At 48.5% G+C, this 22,146-nt stretch overlaps 1 protein-coding gene across 3 annotated transcripts in view; it reads right to left on the reverse strand.

Annotated features, from left to right (window-relative positions):
* Positions 1-1,424: 1,424 nt before the first annotated feature.
* LOC106609217 (diacylglycerol kinase iota) overlaps positions 1,425-22,146 on the reverse strand; it is a 50,250-nt gene continuing 29,528 nt past the window's right edge. For 2 of the 3 annotated variants that reach the window (XM_045721962.2, XM_045721961.2), the window contains exons 12-33: positions 22,024-22,084; positions 21,195-21,308; positions 9,576-9,701; positions 9,302-9,380; positions 9,149-9,204; positions 8,898-8,960; positions 8,495-8,568; positions 8,204-8,315; positions 7,881-7,967; positions 6,219-6,331; positions 5,020-5,082; positions 4,453-4,553; positions 3,945-4,024; positions 3,764-3,808; positions 3,608-3,677; positions 3,176-3,335; positions 2,995-3,020; positions 2,736-2,773; positions 2,472-2,592; positions 2,317-2,353; positions 1,912-2,011; positions 1,425-1,583 (exon numbers count right to left, since the gene is read on the reverse strand). In XM_045721962.2, the coding sequence (XP_045577918.1) occupies positions 1,467-1,583; positions 1,912-2,011; positions 2,317-2,353; positions 2,472-2,592; positions 2,736-2,773; positions 2,995-3,020; positions 3,176-3,335; positions 3,608-3,677; positions 3,764-3,808; positions 3,945-4,024; positions 4,453-4,553; positions 5,020-5,082; positions 6,219-6,331; positions 7,881-7,967; positions 8,204-8,315; positions 8,495-8,568; positions 8,898-8,960; positions 9,149-9,204; positions 9,302-9,380; positions 9,576-9,701; positions 21,195-21,308; positions 22,024-22,084 (1,843 nt within the window). In that variant the 3' untranslated portion in view covers positions 1,425-1,466. The remainder of the gene's footprint in view (positions 1,584-1,911; positions 2,012-2,316; positions 2,354-2,471; positions 2,593-2,735; positions 2,774-2,994; positions 3,021-3,175; positions 3,336-3,607; positions 3,678-3,763; positions 3,809-3,944; positions 4,025-4,452; positions 4,554-5,019; positions 5,083-6,218; positions 6,332-7,880; positions 7,968-8,203; positions 8,316-8,494; positions 8,569-8,897; positions 8,961-9,148; positions 9,205-9,301; positions 9,381-9,575; positions 9,702-21,194; positions 21,309-22,023; positions 22,085-22,146) is intronic. The other variant, XM_045721965.2, reaches the window with a different exon arrangement.

The raw sequence follows: 22,146 nt of genomic DNA on the forward strand, positions 1-22,146 counted from the left end.
AAACATTTCAATTTCCCAGGTCATATTCGACCACTGGTAGACGCTGAATAAATAAAACAAGGTCAAGTACTAAAATACTTTTACAACACCTAACAGTAGTTTTAGTGTTTAAATCATATAAACTAAACCCACCCCTTTGAGGTGTCCACAATAACAGAAACACAGCCACACACACACACACACCAGCACGGTAAGAAATTGCACATTCAACACTCCTTGGTGCCAGAAAGGACTGTTAAAACATTAATGTAATGTAAACATGAATAGAGAAATGCACAAATGTCATTCATTCATATTGCATTGAATATGGCTCAATTTTTTTTTAACTCTTCCCTCTCAAGCAGCCCCCCACACACACACACACATACACACACACACACACACACACACACACACACACACACACACACACACACACACACACACACACACACACACACACACACACACACACACACACACACACACACTACACTCCCCCTCTGTCTCTCCATCACACAAACACGCACATGCACGCACACGCAAGTCTTAAAGAACTGAACACACAAACACACACACACACACACACACACACACACACACACACAGTCTGTAGGTATGTACATGCTGCTCGGGTAGAGCTCTAGGTTGGGTGTGTAATGGGTCCCCGGAACTGCATGGAGAATCTGTCCGTCTCTCTTTTCGTTGTCTGCCTAGCTGTCTGTCCACTCATCTCAGTCCCACACTGGCCTCCAGGGGGGAGTTGTGGAGGCTTAGAATTGGTTGTCTACAAGCCCAGCAGTGTGGTTGGGATAGCAGTAGTGGTATCCTAATGTAGCAGTGGTAGTAGTATGGAGGGTGCTGGGTGCTGTCCCTGCCTCACAGTGCTGCGTGTCGTTGGCACACGTCTGAATGATTCACAAAGGCCTTCTGGGAAATACATACATTGAAACTATGTACGCGGTTTAACCGTGGTTGAACCGCGTTGGTACAGTATGTAAGGCTGCAGGGCCGCACTGAGAGAGAGGGCATGTGTGTCTGCGGACCCTCACCTCTGATCCCTGACCCCTAACCCCCTGAACCCTAACCTAGCCCAGACCGTGGCATTCAGTGAACAACAGGCAACTCCATACCCCCAACACTCCCATACGTTTACAATCAATCAATAAATAAATAAAAGAAATAATAAATAATGATTTTGATGAAACATTTTCCTGTGCAGGATAGAGCAGAGTAATGCTGATGATGGAGTCTAAAGCGCGTCAGGCTGCTCCTGTCTGTCCATCCGTCTGTCCATCCCTCAGTCAATCTATGGAGGTGAAGGGGGCTTACCTCTCTCCTCCATCTCTCATCCTCTTCTCTCTGTCCCCTCTCTCCGTGTGAAGTCTTCTCTCTCTCTCTCTCTCTCTCTCTCTCTCTCTCTCTCTCTCTCTCTCTCTCCTCTCTCTCTCTCTCTCTCTCTCGCTCTCTTCTCTTCTCTCTCTCTCTCATACAGCAGTCTCTAGATCTTCGTGGGAGACAGTGGTAGGGAGCTGTTTGCTGGTCAGGTAGGAGGCCAGCTCTTGGTCCCCCGCATCACGAGCTTGTTCCACTGGGGTCTTACCCTGTGAACACACACAGACACACACGTGTGTGGCTACTTACACTCCGTTAAACAAACTCTCTCATGTGCGACCTTTGTGTGTGCAAGTGTGTGTGTGTCTGTGTGTGTTCGTGCGGTACGGTACAAGTGTGTGTGTGTGTGTGTGTGTGTGTACTGTGCGTGTCGTGTCTGTGTACTGTGTGTGTGTGTGTGTGTGTGTGTGTGTGTGTGTGTGTGTGTGTGTGTGTGTGTGTGTGTGACTGTGTGTGTACTGTGTGTGTACTGTGTGTGTACTGTGTGTGTACTGTGTGTGTGTGCAGTATGTGTGTGTGTGTGTGTGAGGTTTTAACCTTGAAATTGGTCTTGATGAGGGAAGCTCCGGAGTCCATGAGAAGATGACACACAGCGTGATGCTTCCGAGAGGCTGCTTTGTGCAAGGCAGTATCTCCTCTGAAAACACACACACACACACACACACACACACACACACACACACACACACACACACACACACACACACACACACACACACACACACACACACACACACACACACACACACACACACACACACACACGAGCACACGAGCACACACACACACACGAGCACACACATGAGCACACACTTCACGCAAGCTACAGGCTGCCTGATCCGTTTGAGGTATAGCAAAGTTACTTTAGGCACAGAAACAAGACATTCTTCAACGTTAGACCGTCAGATAGACAACAAAGCCATAAGACAGTGGGTGACTTACGTTTCTCTGTTGGTTAAATCCAGGAGCACCTTTGACCCTAAAAGAAAATAAACAGAGCAAACATTTTAGCAAACATCAGAGGTTTGCAAAAAATCTCTTTTGACAGATGCAATAAGAAGCAACACACACGCACACACACACAAGCACACACTCACCGTGTTCCAGTATGAAGCGGACCACTTCAGTGTGTCCGTGCTGAGAGGCCAGGTGTAGTGCACTACAACCAGTAGAATCCCTCACCAGGAGGCTGGTCCCGCGAAAGAAGCTGCCCGACAACTGAAAGAGAGACAGGAAGAACACAGTTATGAGAGAAACATATGTATCGACTTCAGTAACGCATATTACGTCAGGAATGGCTTTTGAGCTCTTTCTAATAAGACAGCCAGATGTTTGCTAGGGAGAAGGTCGAGGTATCTAACCGTATTCAGGTCCCCAGAGGAGGCAGCCGTCAGCAGTGCTAAAGAACACACACACACACACACACACACACACACACACACACACACACACACACACACACACACACACACACACACACACACACACACACCACACACACACACACACACACACACACACGCATCACTATCAGTTAGACAATGTTATAGGGTTACGTGTGCGTTAAAACAGGAATGGGTTTAGAAATGTTCCTCTCTCAAAAGACGTAAAATATCCCACCTTGTTCCTCAGACGTCAGAGGGCTCCTGTACCAGAGAGACAAATAGATGAAAGGACTGCGACTCTCAACATGAAATAACGTTAGAGCTGTGTGTGTGTGTGTATGCACGCGTTTACACATCTGTGTATGTGAGTATGTGTGTGTGGTGTCTCTCTCGCTCCCTCTTTCTCTGTCTCTCACCCAGAGTTGGGCTCCACCACCAGGTCAGGCATGCCTGTGGCCGGTCCCCCCGCTAGTCCATCGTGGTCCAGGATAAACACCTCTTCCTGGCAGATTTCTGTCACATAGTGCAGGTGCTCCTGGGCCTTGTCTATACGGTAGAAACGGTCTGCAGACGTAGCTGGGGAAAGGAGACTTTGTTTAGAGAGACGATGTGAAAGGAGAGAACCGTTTACGGTCACACAGTCGATGTCTTACAGTCACACAGTCATACCGTGCTGAACAAACCTTACGCAGAGACTTCAGAGTCCCACTTTACATAAGGAATAACGGACGGAGATATGTGTATATACAAGTAGGCTAAAGCTCTGGCACATTTACAGAAACGCGGATTCATGTTTTGACCCCGTTTTGACCCCTAGGCGAGTGACGTCACTGACTGATGTCACTCACAGTCCAGGAAGCTCCAGTTGGGCGACAGCCTGTGGGCGGAGCCAGGTCGCGGTAGACCTCGACACTCATCCTACAGAAAGGGGAGGGAAGGGTTCAATAACGACTCACTGATAACATAGTCAGACATAGTAGATGGAAAGGTAGACAGACAGGAACCTGGTAATGCACTCGGTGGCCAGCAGATGGCGTCTGATGAAGATCCTGTTAGAAACAGGAGAGCCCAGCAGTGTTTCAGAAAATACAACAATCGTCAAAGCCAAATCCTATTGGTGCGAGTGTGTGTGTGTGTGTGTGTGGTGTGTGTGCAAGTGTGTCACGTGTCTGCGTGTGTTCTCACCTCCTGTAGCCTGTCTATGTAGAGTCTGCAGGTCTCCAGGTCACAGTCCCCTCTCACCACCACAATCCCCACGGCGATCGCTGCAACACACACACACGCGCGCACACACAGACAGACACACACTTTGTTAACATCTTTCCTGGCTGCAGGACACACACATGGGGACTAGAGGCTGCTGCCTATACAGAGACTTGAAATCACTGGCCACTTTAATAAAGGCACACTGGTCACTTTAATAATGTTTACATATTTTGTATTACTCATCTTATATGTATATACTGTATTCTATACTATCTACTGTATCTTAGACTATGCCGCTCTGACATTGCTCGTCCATATCTTTATATATTCTTAATTCCATTTCTTTATTTAGATTTGTGTGCATTGTGTGTATTGTTGCGACACCGTTAGGTATTACTTGTTAGAGATTACTGCACGTGCACGTGACCAATACCATTTGACTTGATTTGACGGACGCTTCAACAAGGACACGCAGACACACACTCACAGATGTCTCGGAGCCGTTCCTTGTCGAACTGCAGTCTGTCGTGGTCCTGCAGACTGATCCGGTTGACCCTGAGGCGCAGGCGCTCGGGGACGGCATGGGGGCTGGAGGAACACACACACGCGCACGCTGAAACATCTCAATCATCATGACGCACTTCTTTACTCCATTCCAATCTGTTCAGTACCCGGAAGCAAATAGGATGTGTGTATTTTTCGTTTTTTCTCATTGATTGCGATCTAGCAACGCCAGGATAGATTACACTGTGCTACATGTACTGTAGACAGAACAGTACAGAGCACAGAGCAGGACAGGGTGGACTCCCACAGAGACAGACACGAGGAGACAGCACACCGACAGGTTAGAAAGGGTTCGGCATGCAGCGGCAACCATATACTTTAGACGTCAGACCCACTTACTGTACACGGGTACTCGGCACACGAGCGCAAACACAAACAAATAACTTAACTCTCTTTTTCTCACTCGGTTTCTCTCCGTCTTTCTCTCTCTCTCTCTCTCTCTCTCAGACACTCTCTCAAACACGCCGGCGCGCAGGGTTAAAGTACTTACACAGAGAAGGAGTCGGGGGGAGCAGAAAGACGGCGCAGGTCTGCTGCACACACTTTCTGAATACTGCAGTCGTGCACGCACACACAACAGGGTAGGGCGAGTGCGGGGGAGGGGGGACGACACACACAGGCCCAGAGGGGAGTCGGGTAAATATCAAGGAAAGAGAGAGGGACAGAGGAGTACACACGAAGGTGAGAAGTGAGGTGAAGAAAGAAAAGACGAAAAAGAACAGCAGATGATGAAGACATGGATGAAGCCCATGACAGACTTGAGTAGTATTGCAGAACACTAAGGCAACAACTAGGCACAGCTGTAGTTGTGTTACTGTAGCTGAGTAGAACCACAGTGAGTGAAGAGCAACACACACACACACACACACACACACACACACACACACACACACACACACACACCACACACACACACACACACACACACACACACACACACACACACACACACACACACACACACACAACGGCAGCTAGATACACACACAGGCATTAGTGCTGTTGGGACGACCTGCTAACAGGTGGTCGTAAGCGGAACAGCCGGTTAGAGGAGAAACTAACAGTGTGAAGGGAAATATAATGAGACAAAGCCCTGAAAAAGACCAAGAAAATGAGCTGTGGGCGTGTGTGCGTACAGCAGCAGTGAGTTTACACCTTGACAGATGTTACACTGAGGCAGTGCCTAGTTTGACCCTGTTTCTCCTTGGTGTATGCTTCTTCCCAACAGAATGCAGCCACGGCATCATCAAAAACTACCACTGGCTTTCGTAATCGGTGTAAACGTACACTTAGACCCATTCATAGTGTCTGTAGCCCTGGGGAGCTATGTGACTCGCTCACTAGGGCAGGACTCTGACTTTACCCTGGCCTAGTTCCACAGGAAGAAGGATGTGTGTGTCAGCTTGGGGATGCGAACCACCCACCGCTCGCTTACTGGTCTCAACCGCTAGGCTACCTGCCAGTCCTCTAGCCATTCTCTTAAGAGAGTGTGTGTGTGATTCACTCGTTGAGTGAGGGCAGTGAGGTCTTGATCCCTAGTGCTATATTGGACTATATCCTTAGTGTGTGTGTGTGTGTGTGTGTGTGTGTGTGTGTGTGTGTGTGTGTGTGTGTGTGTGTGTGTGTGTGTGTGTGTGTGTGTGTGTGTGTGTGTGTGTGTGTGTGTGTGTGTGTGTGTGTGACACTCACTCATTGAGCAGGGGTACTGAGGTGCGTCTCTTGCTCTTCTGTACCATGTTGGCCTGGTTGCGTAGGGAGATCCGGAGGGTTGAGGGGGCCAAGCGACACGGCTCTCCATCCACCTACACACATGCGCGCCCAGACACACAGACACACACACTGCATATCAAATACATTCTGACTGGCGGTTGTATCTCTGCAGCATGGGCCTGTGTTGTATCTCTGCAGCATGGGCCTGTGTTGTATCTCTGTAGCATGGGCCTGTGTTGTATCTCTGCAGCATGGGCCTGTGTTGTATCTCTGCAGCATGAGCCTGTGTTGTATCTCTGCAGCATGGGCCTGTGTTGTATCTCTGCAGCATGGGCCTGTGTTGTATCTCTGTAGCATGGGCCGGTGTTGTATCTCTGTAGCATGGGCCTGTGTTGTATCTCTGCAGCATGGGCCTGTGTTGTATCTCTGTAGCATGGGCCGGTGTTGTATCTCTGTAGCATGGGCCTGTGTTGTATCTCTGCAGCATGGGCCTGTGTTGTATCTCTGTAGCATGGGCCTGTGCTGTATCTCTGTAGCATGGGCCTGTGTTGTATCTCTGCAGCATGGGCCTGTGTTGTATCTCTGCAGCATGGGTCTGTGTTGTATCTCTGCAGCATGGGCCTGTGTTGTATCTCTGCAGCATGGGCCTGTGTTGTATCTCTGCAGCATGGGCCTGTGTTGTATCTCTGCAGCATGGGTCTGTGTTGTATCTCTGTAGCATGGGCCTGTGTTATACACTTGTCTGTTTGTGGCCCTCCTACTAGCGTGCACGATTCTTGCCATTCTCCTTTGACCTCTCTCATCAACTAGCTGTTTTCCCCATCAGGGCTGCTGCTGACTGGATGTTTTTTGTTTGTCGCACCATTCTCGGTAAACCGTAGACACCATCGTGCGTGAAAAACCCAGGAGGGCGGCTGATTCTGGATACTGGATCCGGCGTGCCTGGCACCGACGATCATACCACGCTCAAAGTCGATTCGGTCACTCGTTTTACCCATTCTAACGTTCATTCGAACAGTAACTGAACGCCTCAATGCCTAAAAATGCATGCATTGTCTAACATAATGTCCTAGGAGTGTCATCTGATGGAGATTGTAAAAGGTTAGTGCATCATTTTAGCTGGTTTTATGGTTTTGGTGACCCTGTCTTTGAATTGACAAAACATTACACACAACTCTTGTAAATGTACTGTCCTAACATACTCTAAATTTATGCTTTCGCCGTAAAACCTTTTTGAAATCGTAAAACGTGGTTAGATTAAGGAGGTGTTTATCTTTCAAAGGGTGTAAAATAGTTGTATGTTTGAAAAATTTGAATTTTGACATTTATTTGGATTCAAATTTGCCGCTCTTGAAATGCACCTGCTGTTGATGGAGTGCACCACGGGTGGGACGCCTGCGTCCCACCTAGCCCATAGAGGTTAATATTCTAATTCCATGAATTCCATTGATTCCTATGGAGGACTGCTCCATCTGGGGAGTGCCAATATGGCCGACCGGTGGCTTCAAAGCCAATAAATAGTATTAGCAATCCAGGGTTTATCTACATCATCGGTTGTATCACTAGTGTGGGCCTGTGTTATATATCTGTAGTATGGGCCTGTGTTGTATCCAATTAGTGTTGGCCTGTGTGATATCTCACCTGTACAGCGATGGTCTTAAAGGTGGTCAGAGTCACCTCTCTACACTGGTGCAGCCTCTCACCATGACCTCCTACCTGCAGTGCCGCCTAGGGGACAGGAAGAAGAAATACACAATTTTGAATAGTCTCTCACACACACGTGCACTCACACACACACACACACACACACACACACACACACACACACACACACACACACACACACACACACACACACACACACACACACACACACACAGAAAAACACACACGCGCGCGCACTCTAAAACAAACACTCTCTCACACACACACCCACACACGTGCACAAACACACACACACTCACAAGGGAGGACATGGTGAAGCCGATGACTTCAATACAGCCGTCGTCATGGCGCTGAGGCTCAAAGTCCCGGTGGTCTCCTGTGTTCCCCCACGGCATGGTGCCTGCACAGTACCTACACACACACACACACACACACTTTTTAAAACATACATAATCCTCAAACACTCCATCACCCCAAAAAAAACACAGTATGGTGCATGCATAAAACTATGGGGTAGGTTATGGACAGACAACAGATCTACCAACAGCGTCAGATAGACACAAGGTCACCTGGGTGTATTGAATAGCTACCTGGGGATGTTTAAGAAGACGATGCACTGGAACTTCTGCTCCTGGATCTTAGGAGTGAGATCCGTCCCGTCACACTGGTACAGAGAAATAGAGGTTTCACTGAGTCCAGATAATGAATGTAGAGAGATTCCAGTTCCTGAGCCAGGGACCTGTCCAGTCGCAGGTTTATTATCAGGCTGTCAGGACCCTCTAACCCAAACTGTCAGCCTGTGACACTGTGTTGTGTGTGTGTGTGTGTGTGTGTGTGTGTGTGTGTGTGTGTGTGTGTGTGTGTGTGTGTGTGTGTGTGTGTGTGTGTGTGTGTGTGTGTGTGTGGCCCCCCCCTGCGCCTGGTGGCGACGGGGGGGGGGGGTGTGTGTGCGGGTGCGTGCGTGTTGTGTGTGTGTGTGTGTGAGACACTCACCACCACTCTGACGTGTTTAGACAAATCCCTGGAGCTCCTCTGGAGGAAGTCAGAGAATGCAGCCTGACAGGAAGCAGAGACAACTCATTACATTCTATATACGCCTTTCTCCCCTCTCTCTACACCTCGCTCTCTCGCTCTATTCATTCCTCTTCTCTACCCTCCCTCCAAATCCCTCCACATCCCTCTCCTCATCCCTTTCCCTCCTCGCCACATTCAGTAATGTGGTGTTAAGTCTGTCAGGTACTCACCCCTGCATAGAACATCTTGTTGCGGAAGCGGCTGTTGAATTTCTCAGGGTTGGCTTCTGCAGGGAGGAGGTACAACAGTTAGAGTCGGTGTCCTACTGTAGTCAGACAGCTAAAGGAACAATGCTTCTAGTCCTGAGAGACAGTACTGCTCACCTCTGGATTCATGGAACTCCAGTGTGACGTTGGCATCGAAGCCCAGGCTGAAGTAGTTGTTGAACACATTCAGTGGGAGCTGGAGACATACAGAGAGATGTAGAGTGAAAAAGAGGGGAGCACACAAAAGAGGTACAAAATCAGTTTAAATAAGGTTGAACTATGCTTTCCCTCACCGTCCATATCACTCAGACCACGAGACAGCCATACCACTGACCCCTCCCTTGACCATTCACCCCTACCCCTGACCCCTAACCTCTGACCCCAAACAGACCTTCTGTGTGCCCTCCTCCGGCTGGGCGGGGCTTCTCTCCACCTGAAGGTTCCATCTGTCTAGCTGCACCACAGAGCCATCCTCCACCTGACACAGTACCTTGGACACCGGCTCGTCTGTATAACCCTACACAGAGAGAGACAGGTTATAACCCTACACAGAGAGAGACAGATTATAACCCTACACAGAGAGAGACAGGTTATAACCCTACACAGAGAGAGACAGGTTATAATCCAACACAGAGCAACAAAGATTATAACCCTACACGGAGAGTGACAGGTTATACCTCTACACAGAGCAACACAGATTATAACCCTACACAGAGAGAGACAGGTTATAACCCTACACAGAGAGAGACAGGTTATAATCCAACACAGAGCAACACAGATTATAACCCTACACGGAGAGTGACAGGTTATACCTCTACACAGAGCAACACAGATTATAACCCTACACAGAGAGAGACAGGTTATAACCCTACACGGAGAGAGACAGGTTATAACCCAACAGAGAGAGACAGGTTATAACCCAACACAGAGAGCGACAGGTTATAACCCTACACAGAGAGAGACAGGTTATAACCCTACACAGAGAGAGACAGGTTATAACCCTACACAGAGAGAGACATGTAACCCTACACAGAGAGCGACAGGTTATAACCCTACACAGAGAGAGACAGGTAATAATCCTACACACAAAGAGACAGGTTGTAACCCTACACAGAGAGTGACAGGTTGTAACCTTACACAAAGAGTGACAGGTTATAACCCTACACAGAGAGAGACATGTTGTAACCCTACACAGAGAGTGACATGTTGTAACCCTACACAGAGCGAGACAGGTAATAATCCTACACAGAGAGACAGGTTATAACCCTACACAGAGAGAGACAGGTTATAACTATATAACTACATACAAAGAGAGACAAGTTATAACCTTACACAGAGAGAAACAGGTAATAATCTTACACAAAGAGAGAGACAGGTTATAGCCCTACATAGAGAAAGAGAGAGGTTCTAACCCCACATAGAGAGACAGGTTATAACCCTACAGAGAGCGAGAGAGACATGTTGCTTCAGAGCTAATTTCAATTCCTTTAAACTGAAGCCTGAGACAAGTGGAATGGGAACACGACAATAATAGCATTTCAAGTGTTAGAAAGAGAATGAGAGTGACTTATCCAGGACACCGAGGTCAGACTGTTTACCGCCTACACAGTCAGACGGGTGGACACACACATGCACAGACGTACACACACACACGTGCATGTACACACACGTACATGTACACACACACGTACACACACACACGTACATGTACACACACACGTACACACACACACACACGCACACATACACACACACACACGCACACACACACACAAACACACACACAGTGACAGACTAATGAAGGGCTTTTATGGAAATAAGTACCTATTATGCCTGTCTCTCTGTCACAGTAATAACCAGTATAGTCCCAACACAGCTGAGGCATCACATACAGTATTCAATAGCCATGTACATTAACACACAATAAAACCCTAACAAATGTGCTGCAGTGGATTGTTCTCTTGTTACTACTGTAATAAGCAAATGTTCAAATCAAATCAAACTTTATTTGTCACATGCTTCGTAGACAACAGGTGTAGACTAACAGTGGAATGCTGACTAACAGGTCCTTTTCCAACAATGCAGAGTTTAAGATAAAGATTTAAAAAAAATAAGTAGAAATAGTGACACAAGGAATAAATACTCAGTGAAAAACGAATACCAATCAAGAGTAAAAATAACACACTAAATACAGGGAGTACCAGTACTGAGTCAATGTGCAGGGCTACGAAGTCACTGGGGTAGCTACAGTATGTACATACAGGTAAGGGTGAAGTGACTAGGCGACAGGTTAGATAATACTCTGAGCTGTGAAAGCAGCGTATGTGAAGCAGTAGCAGCAGCGTACGTGGTGAGTGTGAAAGTGTGTGTGTGTGTGTGTGTGTGTGTGTGTGTGTGTGTGTGTGTGTGTGTGTGTGTGTGTGTGTGTGTGTGTGTGTGCGCATGCGTGCGCGTGTGTGTGTGGTGTCAGTGTGCATGTGTGCGCATGTTATGTGTGTGTGGGCATATACAGTGGATATGTGTGTGTAAGTATGTGTGAGTGTGTGGGTAGAGTCCAGTGTGTGTGTGCAAGAGTCCTGTGTGTGTGTGTGTGTGTGTGTGTGTGTGTAGAGTCCAGTGCAAGAGAGTTAGTTTAAAAAAAGGCCAATGCAGGTAGTCCGGGTATCCATTTGATTAGCTATTTAGCAGTCTTGTTCAGCAGTCTTATGGCTTGGGGTAGAAGCTGTTCAGGGTCCTGTTGGTTCCAGACTTGGTACACCGGTACCACTTGCCATGAGGTAGCAGAGAGAACAGTCTATGGCTTGGGGTGGCTGGAGTCTTTGACAATTGTTTGGGCCTTCCTCTGACACCGCCTGGTATACAGGTCCAGGCTCAAGTGAGTTCGGCCACATGGTGCACTGGGCCGTACTCACCACCCTCTGTAGCGCCTTGCGGTCGGATGCCTTGCAGTTGCCGTACCAGGCAGTGACGCAGCCAGTCAAGATGCTCTCAACGGTGCAGCTCTAGAACTTTTAGAGGACCTGAGTAACCGGAAGTCCTAGCGGGATAACTTGTAAGTCTGGATTAGTGTCCCGCTCCTCGAAAGCAGCAGCTCTAGACTTTAGACGTCCACGATGCATCTTATTTCTTCTGAAGAGAGGCAGACAAACAATCTCTCCCTCATACTCTCTCTCCCTCATACTCTCTCTCCCTCATACTCTCTCTGCCTCGTCTCTTTTCTCTTCTCATCTCCTCTAAGCAGCTGAATGTTATTTCCATGCAGATTTGATGTTGTTGTCTGTAATGAATTCTAATCACTGCTAATAATCCTTGATATACATATCCCTCCTCTCCTCCCCAAGAGCCTGGAAGTGTTTCCTCTCTCTCTCTCTCTCTCTCTCTCTCTGTCTCCCCCCCACGCACTCCCCTATGTGTGGTTCAGAGAGAACTCGCTTATATTTAGGCAACGCTCATTAGAGCTACTGCTAATTAGCCTTAGTGCACACACACACACACATACACACACACCCACACCCACACAGCCACACACACACACACGCACAAACATCTTTGCACTGACTCAGGCAATTTGTGTCAGAGAAAGTAGCACTCTCACCAACAGGATACAGACATACACAAACACGCACGCACGCACGCACGCACGCACGCACACACACACACACACACACACACACACACACACACACACGGAGAGAGAGAGAGAGAGAGAGAGAGAGAGAGAGAGTGCCAAAAGCGGTTTCACGTCACATGCACACACACTCTTAGCTTTCGTGTCAGCGAACGTGCTGATGACTGCAGCACTCTCACCAACAGGACACACACACACACACACACACACACACACACACACACACACACACACACACACACACACACACACACACACACACACACACACACACACACACACACACACACACACACAAAAACACACACAGTGGTGCTGTGGCAGGTGCAGGAGAACGGAGGGGACAGGCTGTATGCTGATAAAACAGGACAGACAGAGCGGTAGCGACAAAAAGGACAGTCTAAAAGGGCCACAGACTCAAAGAGAACAGGACAATACCTGCAATAAACCCTACTAATTACTGCTGCAATACAACATGAGTTATTTCAGTAAGACAGAGTCCACTTGTAAGGGGTGCGTAACTGGTGGCAGGGAAGTCAGACGCAGGAGAGCAGAACTAGGTAATAGCCGGAGCAGTTTAATTCCAAAACCAACGGCATCAAGAAAATAACAATTTGGTACAAAACCCGACGCGCTCCAGTCTACATGTGCACAAGCACTTACAAACAAACAACACCACACAAAGACATGGCGGGAACAGAGGGTTAAATATACAACATGTAATGAGGGAATGAAAACCTGGTGTGTGGGAAAACAAGACAAAACAAATGGAAAATGAAAAATGGATCGGCGATGGCTAGAAGACCGGTGACGTCGACCGCTGAACACCGCCCGAACAAGGAGAGGAACCGACTTCGGTAGAAGTCGTGACAGTACCCCCCCCCCCCCCCCCCCCTGACACCGGCCTCGGGGACGACCCGGAGGGCGTGGCGCAGGGCAATCTGGACGGAGATGGTGAAACTCCCGCAGCATTGAAGGGTCCAACACATCCTCCGGACCTCAGCACCCAGCATCTCTCCTCCGGACCATACCCCTCCCAGTCCACGAGGTACTGAAGGCCCCACGCCCGATGCCTCGATGTCCAGAGCGGGCGGAGGAACCTCCCGCACCTCAGACTCCTGGAGCGGGCCAGCCACCACCGGCCTGAAGAGAGACACATGGAACGAGGGGTTAATACGGTAATCGGGGGGAAGCTGTAACCTGTAACTCACCTCGTTCAGTCTCCTCGGGACTTTAAATGGCCCCACAAATAGCGGACCCAGCTTCCGGCAGGGCAGGCAGAGGGGCAGGTTTCGGGTCGAGAGCCAGACCCGGTCCCCCGGTGCGAACACCAGGGCCTCACTGCGGTGACGGTCTGCACCGGCTTTCTGGTGCTGCCCAGGGCACGAACGCTGCCCACTCCCCCGGCCGGTCCTGGCAATAAGACCTCAGAAACATATCCCCATCCTGGTTTACTCTCTCCACCTGCCCGTTACTCCCGTTACTCTCGGGGTGAAAAGACCCCCAGACGTTCCATGTATGCCCTCCAGACACTCAAAGTGAACTGGGGACCCCGATCAGACTATGTCCTCAGGCACCCCGTAGTGCCGGAAGACGTGTGTAAACAAGGCTTCCGCAGTCTGTAGGGCCGAAGGGAGACCGGGCAGTGGGAGGAGACGGCAGGACTTAGAGAAATGATCCACAACAACCAGGATTGTGGTGTTTCCCTGTGATAGGGGGAGATTGGTCAAGAAATCGATCGACAGGTGTGACCATGGCCGCTGTGGAACGGGTAAGGGGTGTAGCTTACCTCTGGGCAGGTGCCTAGGAGCCTTACACTGGGCGCACACCGAGCAGGAGGAAACATAAACCCTCACGTCCTTAGCCAAAGTGGGCCACCAGTACTTCCCACTCAGAAAGCGCACCGTCTGACCGATGCCTGGATTACCAGAGGAGGGTGTGGGCCCAATAGATCAGCCGGTCACGGACAGCAGACGGAACGTACAGTGAGGGAAAAAAGTAGTTGATCCCCTGCTGATTTTGTACGTTTGCTCACTGACAAAAAAAATGATCAGTCTATAATTTTAATGGTAGGTTTATTTGAACAGTGAGAGACAGAATAACAACAAAAAAATCCAGAAAAACGCATGTCAAAAATGTTGGGAAATGATTTGCATTTTAATGAGGGAAATAAGTATTTGACCCTTCTGCAAAACATGACTTAGTACTTGGTGGCAAAACCCTTGTTGGCAATCACAGAGGTCAGATGTTTCTTGTAGTTGGCCACCAGGTTTGCACACATCTCAGGAGGGATTTTGTCCCACTCCTCTTTGCAGATCTTCTCCAAGTCATTAAGGTTTCGAGGCTGACGTTTGGCAACTCGAACCTTCAGCTCCGTCCACAGATTTTCTATGGGATTAAGGTCTGGAGACTGGCTAGGCCACTCCAGGCCCTTAATGTGCTTCTTCTTGAGCCACTCTGTTGTTGCCTTGGCCGTGTGTTTTGGGTCATTATCATGCTGGAATACCCATTTTCAATGCCCTGGCTGAGGGAAGGAGGTTCTCACCCAAGATTTGACGGTACATGGCCCTGTCCATCGTCCCTTTGATGCGGTGAAGTTGTCCTGTCCCCTTAGCAGAAAGACACCCCCAAAGGATAATGTTTCCACCTCCATGTTTGACGGTGGGGATGGTGTTCTTGGGGTCATAGGCAGCATTCCTCCTCCTCCAAACACGGCGAGTTGAGTTGATGCCAAAGAGCTCCATTTTGGTCTCATCTGACCATAACACTTTCACCCAGTTGTCCTCTGAATCATTCAGATGTTCATTGGCAAACTTCAGATGGGCATGTATATGTGCTTTCTTGAGCAGGGGGACCTTGCAGGCGCTGTAGGATTTCAGTCCTTCACGGCGTAGTGTGTTACCAATTGCTTTCTTGGTGACTATGGTCCCAGCTGCCTTGAGATCATTGACAAGATCCTCCCATGTAGTTCTGGGCTGATTCCTCACCATTCTCATGATCATTGCAACTCCACAAGGTGAGATCTTGCATGAAGCCCCAGGCCGAGGGAGATTGACAGTTCTTTTGTGTTTCTTCCATTTGTGAATAATCACACCAACTGTTATCACCTTCTCACCAAGCTGCTTGGCGATGGTCTTGTAGCCCATTCCATCCTTGTGTAGGTCTACAATCTTGTCCCTGACATCCTTGGAGAGCTCTTTGGTCTTGGCCATGGTGGAGAGTTTGTAATCTGATTGATTGATTGCTTCTGTGGACAGGTGTCTTTTATACAGGTAACAAGCTGAGATTAGGAGCAATCCCTAGAAACCGCTGCACCTCCTTCACCGTGGTGGGAGTCAGAAATTACGCACGGCTGAGATGCGGTCACTCTCCATCTCCACCCCTGAGGTGGAAATGCGGTACCCTGGGAAGGAGACGGACTGTTGGAAGAACAGACATTTCTCAGCCTTGGCGTATAGGTCATGCTCTAACAGTTGACCAAGCACCCTGTGCACCAGGGACACATGCTCGGTGCGTGTAGTGGAGTATATCAGAATGTCATCAATATCTTCTATGGGCTACGTGGGACGCTAGCGTCCCACCTGCGGGACACAGCCAGTGAAATATCAGGGCGGCAAATTCAAAACAACAAAATGTCATAATTCAACTTTCTCAAACATACAACTATTTTACACCATTTTAAAGATACACTTCTCCTTGATGTAACCACATTGTCTGATTTCAAAAGCAAAACATTAGATTATGTTAGGAGAGTACATAGACAAAAATAATCACACAGCCATTTTCCAAGCAAGGACATGTGTCAATAAAACCCAGAACACAGCTAAATGAAGCACTAACCTTTGACGATCTTCATCAGATGACACTCCTAGGACATTATGTTACACAATACATGTATGTTTTGTTCGATAAAGTTCATATTTATATCCAAAAACAGCATTTTACATTGCTGCGTAATGTTCAGAAAATGTATTCCCACCAAAACATCCGGTGAATGTGCACATCAATTTACAAAAAAACTCATCATAAACGTTGACAAAATACATAACAATTATTTAAAGAATTATAGATATACTACTCCTGGATGCAACCGCTGTGTCAGATTTTAAAATAGCTTTACGGAGAAAGCACATTTTTCAATATTCTGAGTACATAGCTCCCCATCACAGCAAGCTATACAGACACCCGCCAAGTTCGGGGTCACCTAAACTCAGAATTAGTATTATAAATATGCTCTTACCTTTGCTGATCTTCGTCAGAATGCACTCCCAGGACTGCTACTTCCACAAGAAATGTTGTTTTTGTTCGAAATAATCCATATTTATGTCCAAATACATCCGTTTTGTTCGTGCGTACAGATCACTTATCCAAAGGCATAATGCGCAAGTGCGATACCAGAGACAAAAAGTCTAAATATTCCATTACCGTACTTAGAAGCATGTCAAACGCTGTTTAAAATCAATCTTTATGGTATTTTTAACGTAAAATTGTGATAATATTCCAACCGGACAATAGCATATTCATTCAAGAAGAAAAAGAAGGAACGGCGCACTCGCGGGATCGCGCATATCCAATACCTTTGTCTCCAGGCAGTCCATTCAGTGACTGAGCTCCTATTATCTGCCCAGTGACAGGAGAATGCTGAAAGAACTTTCTGAAGGCTGTTGACAGCCAATGGAAGCCTTAGGAAGTGCAACGTGACCCCACAGAAACTGTAGTTTCAATAGAGAATCAAAAGAAGAACTACAATTCTCAGACTTTCCACTTCCTGGTTGGATTTTTCTCAGGTTTTTGCCTGCCATATGAGTTCTGTTATACTCACAGACACCATTCAAACAGTTTTAGAAACTTCAGAGTGTTTTCTATCCACATCTACTAATAATATGCATATTCTACTTTCTGGGCCAGAGTAGTAACCAGTTTAATTTGGGTACGTTTTTCATCCGGCCGAGAAAATACTGCCCCCTACACCCCAACAGGATATACACCACTACACCCTGCCCGTGCAGGTCCCAGAAAATCTTGTCTACAAAGGCTTGGAAGACTGGTGGGGCATTCATCAACCCGTACGGCATGACAAGGTACTCATAATGCCCTGAGGTCGTACTGAACGCCGTCTTCCACTCGTCTCCCTCCTGGATACGCACCAGGTTGTAAGCACTCCTGAGGTCAAGTTTGGTGAAGAAGCGCGCCCCGTGCATTGACTCAATCGCCGTGGCGATAAGAGGTAGCGGGTAACTGTACCTCACAGTTATCTGATTAAGGCCTCGATAGTCAATACACGGGCAAAGACCTCCCTCCTTCTTCTTCACAAAAAAGAAACTCGATGAGGCGGGGGGAAGTGGAGGACCGAATGTACCCCTGACGCAGGGATTCAGAGACATATGTTTCCATAGCCACCATCTCTGCCTGTGACAGAGGATACACGTGACTCCTGGGAAGTGCAACGTCTACCAGGAGATTTATCGCACAATCCCCCCGTCGATGGGGTGGTATATCGGCATATTCGGGGGGAATGAGCACGGGGAGACCTGGTCTGGACTTTCCACCGTAGTAGCACCTACGGAAACCCCTAAACACCTCCCAGAGCACGCTCGCAACACCCCGTGAGAGCCCTCCAGTGCCATGAAACAGTGGGGTCATGACAAGCTAACCAGGGTAGGCCAAGCACCATGGGAAACGCAGGAGAGTCAATGAGAAAGAGACTAATTCTCTCCGTGTGACCCCCCTGCGTCACCATGCCCAGAGGAGCAGTGGCCTCCCTAATCAACCCTGACCCTAATGGTCAACTATCTAAGGCGTGAACTGGGAAGGGCATATCCACAGGAACGATGGGGATCCCTAAACTATGGGCAAATGATCTGTCAATAAAATTATCAGCCGCGCCTGAATCAACGAGCGCCTTATGCTGGGAATGCGGGGAAAACTCAGGAAAAGTAACGAACAAAAACATGTGTGCGACAGAAGGCTCTGGCTGAGAATGGTGCCTTCTCACCTGGGGTGACACCAGAGTGCCCTGCCTGCTGCCTCGACCCCCAGAGGAACCAACCCGGCACCGACCGGCAGTGTGACCTCTGCGGCCACAGATGGTGCACGAGACAGAACCTCCTCCGGTCTCCCTGAGCGCAGCACCTCCCAATTCCATGGGTATCAGAGCGGTGGTGCTGGGGGATGGAACCAATAGACCCCGATCTGGATGTCCACGGGTAGCCAGCAGGTTATCCAGCCGAATGGACAGGTCCACCAGCTGGTCGAAGGTGAGGGTGGTGTCCCTGCAGGCCAACTCTCGACGGACGTCCTCACGCAAACTGCAGCGATAGTGGTCGATCAGGGCCCTGTTGTACCATCCCGCTCCGGAGGCCAGGGTCCGAAAGTCCAAAGCGAACTCCTGTGCGCTCCTTGTCCCCTGCCGCAGGTGGAAAATACGTTCACCTGTTGCTCTGCCATCGGGCGGGTGGTCGAAGACTGCCAGGAAACGACGGGTGAACTCCTCAAAGTGGTCCAGTACCGCATCTCCTTCCACCCACACGGCGTTGGCCCACTCCAGGGCTTTCCCCGAGAGGCATGAGACGAGGGCGGACACCCTCTCACGGCCCAAAGGAGCCGGGTAGACGGTTGCCAGGTATAACTCCAACTGCAACAGGAAACCCTGGCAGCGGGCAGCCGTCCCATCGTACTCCCCGGGGAGGGTGAGGTGAATCCCACTGGAACCAGGTGCAGGGGAGTGAGTAGTGGAGGCCCCTGTTGTGCTGGTGGAGGTGCTGGAGGAACTCTCCGTCTCTCCCAGCGGTCCATAGCTTGGACGACGCAGTCCATGGCGGCGCCGAGATGGTGGAGCATCGCTGTGTGTTCCTGGACGCTCTCCTTGATCTCCATACCAGGGGCACCTGCTCCTGCTGACTCCATATTCGGGTGTGGTATTCTGTAAGGGGTGTGTAACTGGTGGCAGGGAAGTCAGACGCAGGAGAGTAGAACTAGGTAATAGCCGGAGCAGTTTAATTCCAAAACCAACGGCATCAAGAAAATAACAACTTGGGTACAAAACCCGACGCGCACCAGTCAACATGTGCACAAGCACTTACAAACAAACAATACCACACAAAGACATGGGGGGGGGGGCAGAGGGTTAAATACACAACACCTAATGAGGGAATGAAAACCAGGTGTGTGGGAAAACAAGACAAAACAAATGGAAAATGAAAAATGGATCGGCGATGGCTAGAAGACCGGTGACGTCGACCGCCGAACACCGCCCGAACAAGGAGAGGAACCGACTTCGGTAGAAGTCGTGACACCACTATGTTGACTGTGCTGTAGTTAGTAAGATGACTATACACGGTCAGAGTCAGACAGAGGGCAATGTTTACAGTACAAACATAATGAGATACCCATATGCATAGAGGACACATGGGCACGTGCCCCCTCTGCTTTTTACATGTTAAATTCATTACTTAACTTCATTTTTAAGCCCACGTTTTATCCAAATTATTTATAAAAATATTTGTCAGCGGTATTTGGCAGAGGGGGCACACTGACTGGACCAGCCAAAGAGTAGCCCGACCCCCTATTCTCCCTAGTAAGTGGTTCCTTCCAAGGTGCGACACGGAGCAAAGATACGCTAGGCAGGACGCTAGACACTCTAGCGCGTGCAGACAGTATCGTCATTGGAGGAGGAGAGAAGAGTGTAGAGTCACAAACACAGTGTTTGATTTGATTTGAGCTGCTGGTGATGGGCAGGACTCACAGGAGGTATGTTGGTAAATTCATTTGATCAAGCTACGTATGAATAAATACAATGAAAACGTTTTGTTCTTTCCCTGTAATACTTGCCACCTAGCAATTTTATGAAGTAGGCTTTAGCTAGCCAGCAAGATAGGTTCCCAATCTCCCAACCTCATTACTAACTACCGAGGCAGTTCAGGCTACCAATCAAGTTGGAGTAGCTTGTCTGACTATCTTAGCTGGCATGCCTGCTGGCAAGGTTGCTAGACTTGAGAAAATATGAAAATGTCTTATGACACTATACACCAGTGTGACAGTAGTACTAAACTCCTAAGGCATAAATGTTCCTAAAGAATCAATGTGCATAATTCATTAAAATGACATTCGAACAGGTAAAGACGTACGATTAGATTACCTATGCAGAAACATACTGTATTTTTTTGTTGCATAGAATTAGGCATAATGATTATTGCTCTATGTTGCAGGGAACAGTGTTTCAGGTGTTTGAAAAGTGCAAAATTCCAGCCCCTCTCCGGACAACCCCCCATCCTCATGTTCCTCTTGCCCCTTCTAAAATAATGGGTGGATGACACCCCTGTGCGGGCGCACACACGCCGCAAACAAACACACACGCACATCCACACACAGAGGGCAGCTTACCCCTCCCCAGTTGAGAGTCCTGGCGAGGTCATTTCCTGTCCCCAGAGGAAGTACAGCTACAGGCGGATGGGGGGTCATTCCTAATTCATCCAGAACAGACAGGATCCACCCCACCTAAGGCGAGAGAAGGTGAAAGAGAGAGAGAGGAGAGAGTGAGATGGGGCTCTGTTAATGAAGTTCACTAATGCTATGAATAACGTATAAGGTCCTGGGACATGTTCATACATGTTAACTATGTATGTGTGTGTTGTCACCAGGGGGAGCTGTGTTCACACACAGTAACACATTTGCACTGTCTGTCATCAAGCACCCTCAAACTCAACTCTGGACCTCGAAGCCAGTTCCATTGCTTTTTTCATTGTTCCCCTCTAATCAGCGACTGATTTAGATCTGGGACACCAGGTGTGTCCAATTAATTAGCAAAATTAACAGAAAACCAAAAGGTTTCGGATCTCGTGGGGTAAGAGCTGAATATCCCTGACAGTAGCACTGAAAACATACAGAGCCATTACAGACAGACAGACAGACAGAAGACAGACAGACAGACAGACAGACAGACAGACAGACAGACAGACAGACAGACAGACAGACAGACAGACAGACAGACAGACAGACAGACAGACAGACAGACAGACAGACAGACAGACAGACAGACAGACAGACAGACAGACAGACAGACAGACAGACAGACAGACAGACAGACAGACAGACAGACAGACAGACAGACAGACAGACAGACAGACAGACAGACAGACAGACAGACAGACAGACAGACAGTAATAGCAGTTGAATTGAAATAAAAACAGTAATAACATGTTCATTCTCTCACCGTCCCGTCTCCTCCACAGGCCAGGATACGCAAGTTTGGCACTTTCCTGTACAACTCCAACCTGGGAGACATGACGTACAGAGGTTAGGGTGTAGGAAATAGTGTATAGGGTGTAGTGTGTGG

Source organism: Salmo salar, chromosome 07 (genome assembly GCF_965601325.2).
Source record: "Salmo salar chromosome 07, fSalSal1, whole genome shotgun sequence".
In the NCBI taxonomy this organism is placed as follows: Eukaryota; Metazoa; Chordata; class Actinopteri; order Salmoniformes; family Salmonidae; genus Salmo; species Salmo salar.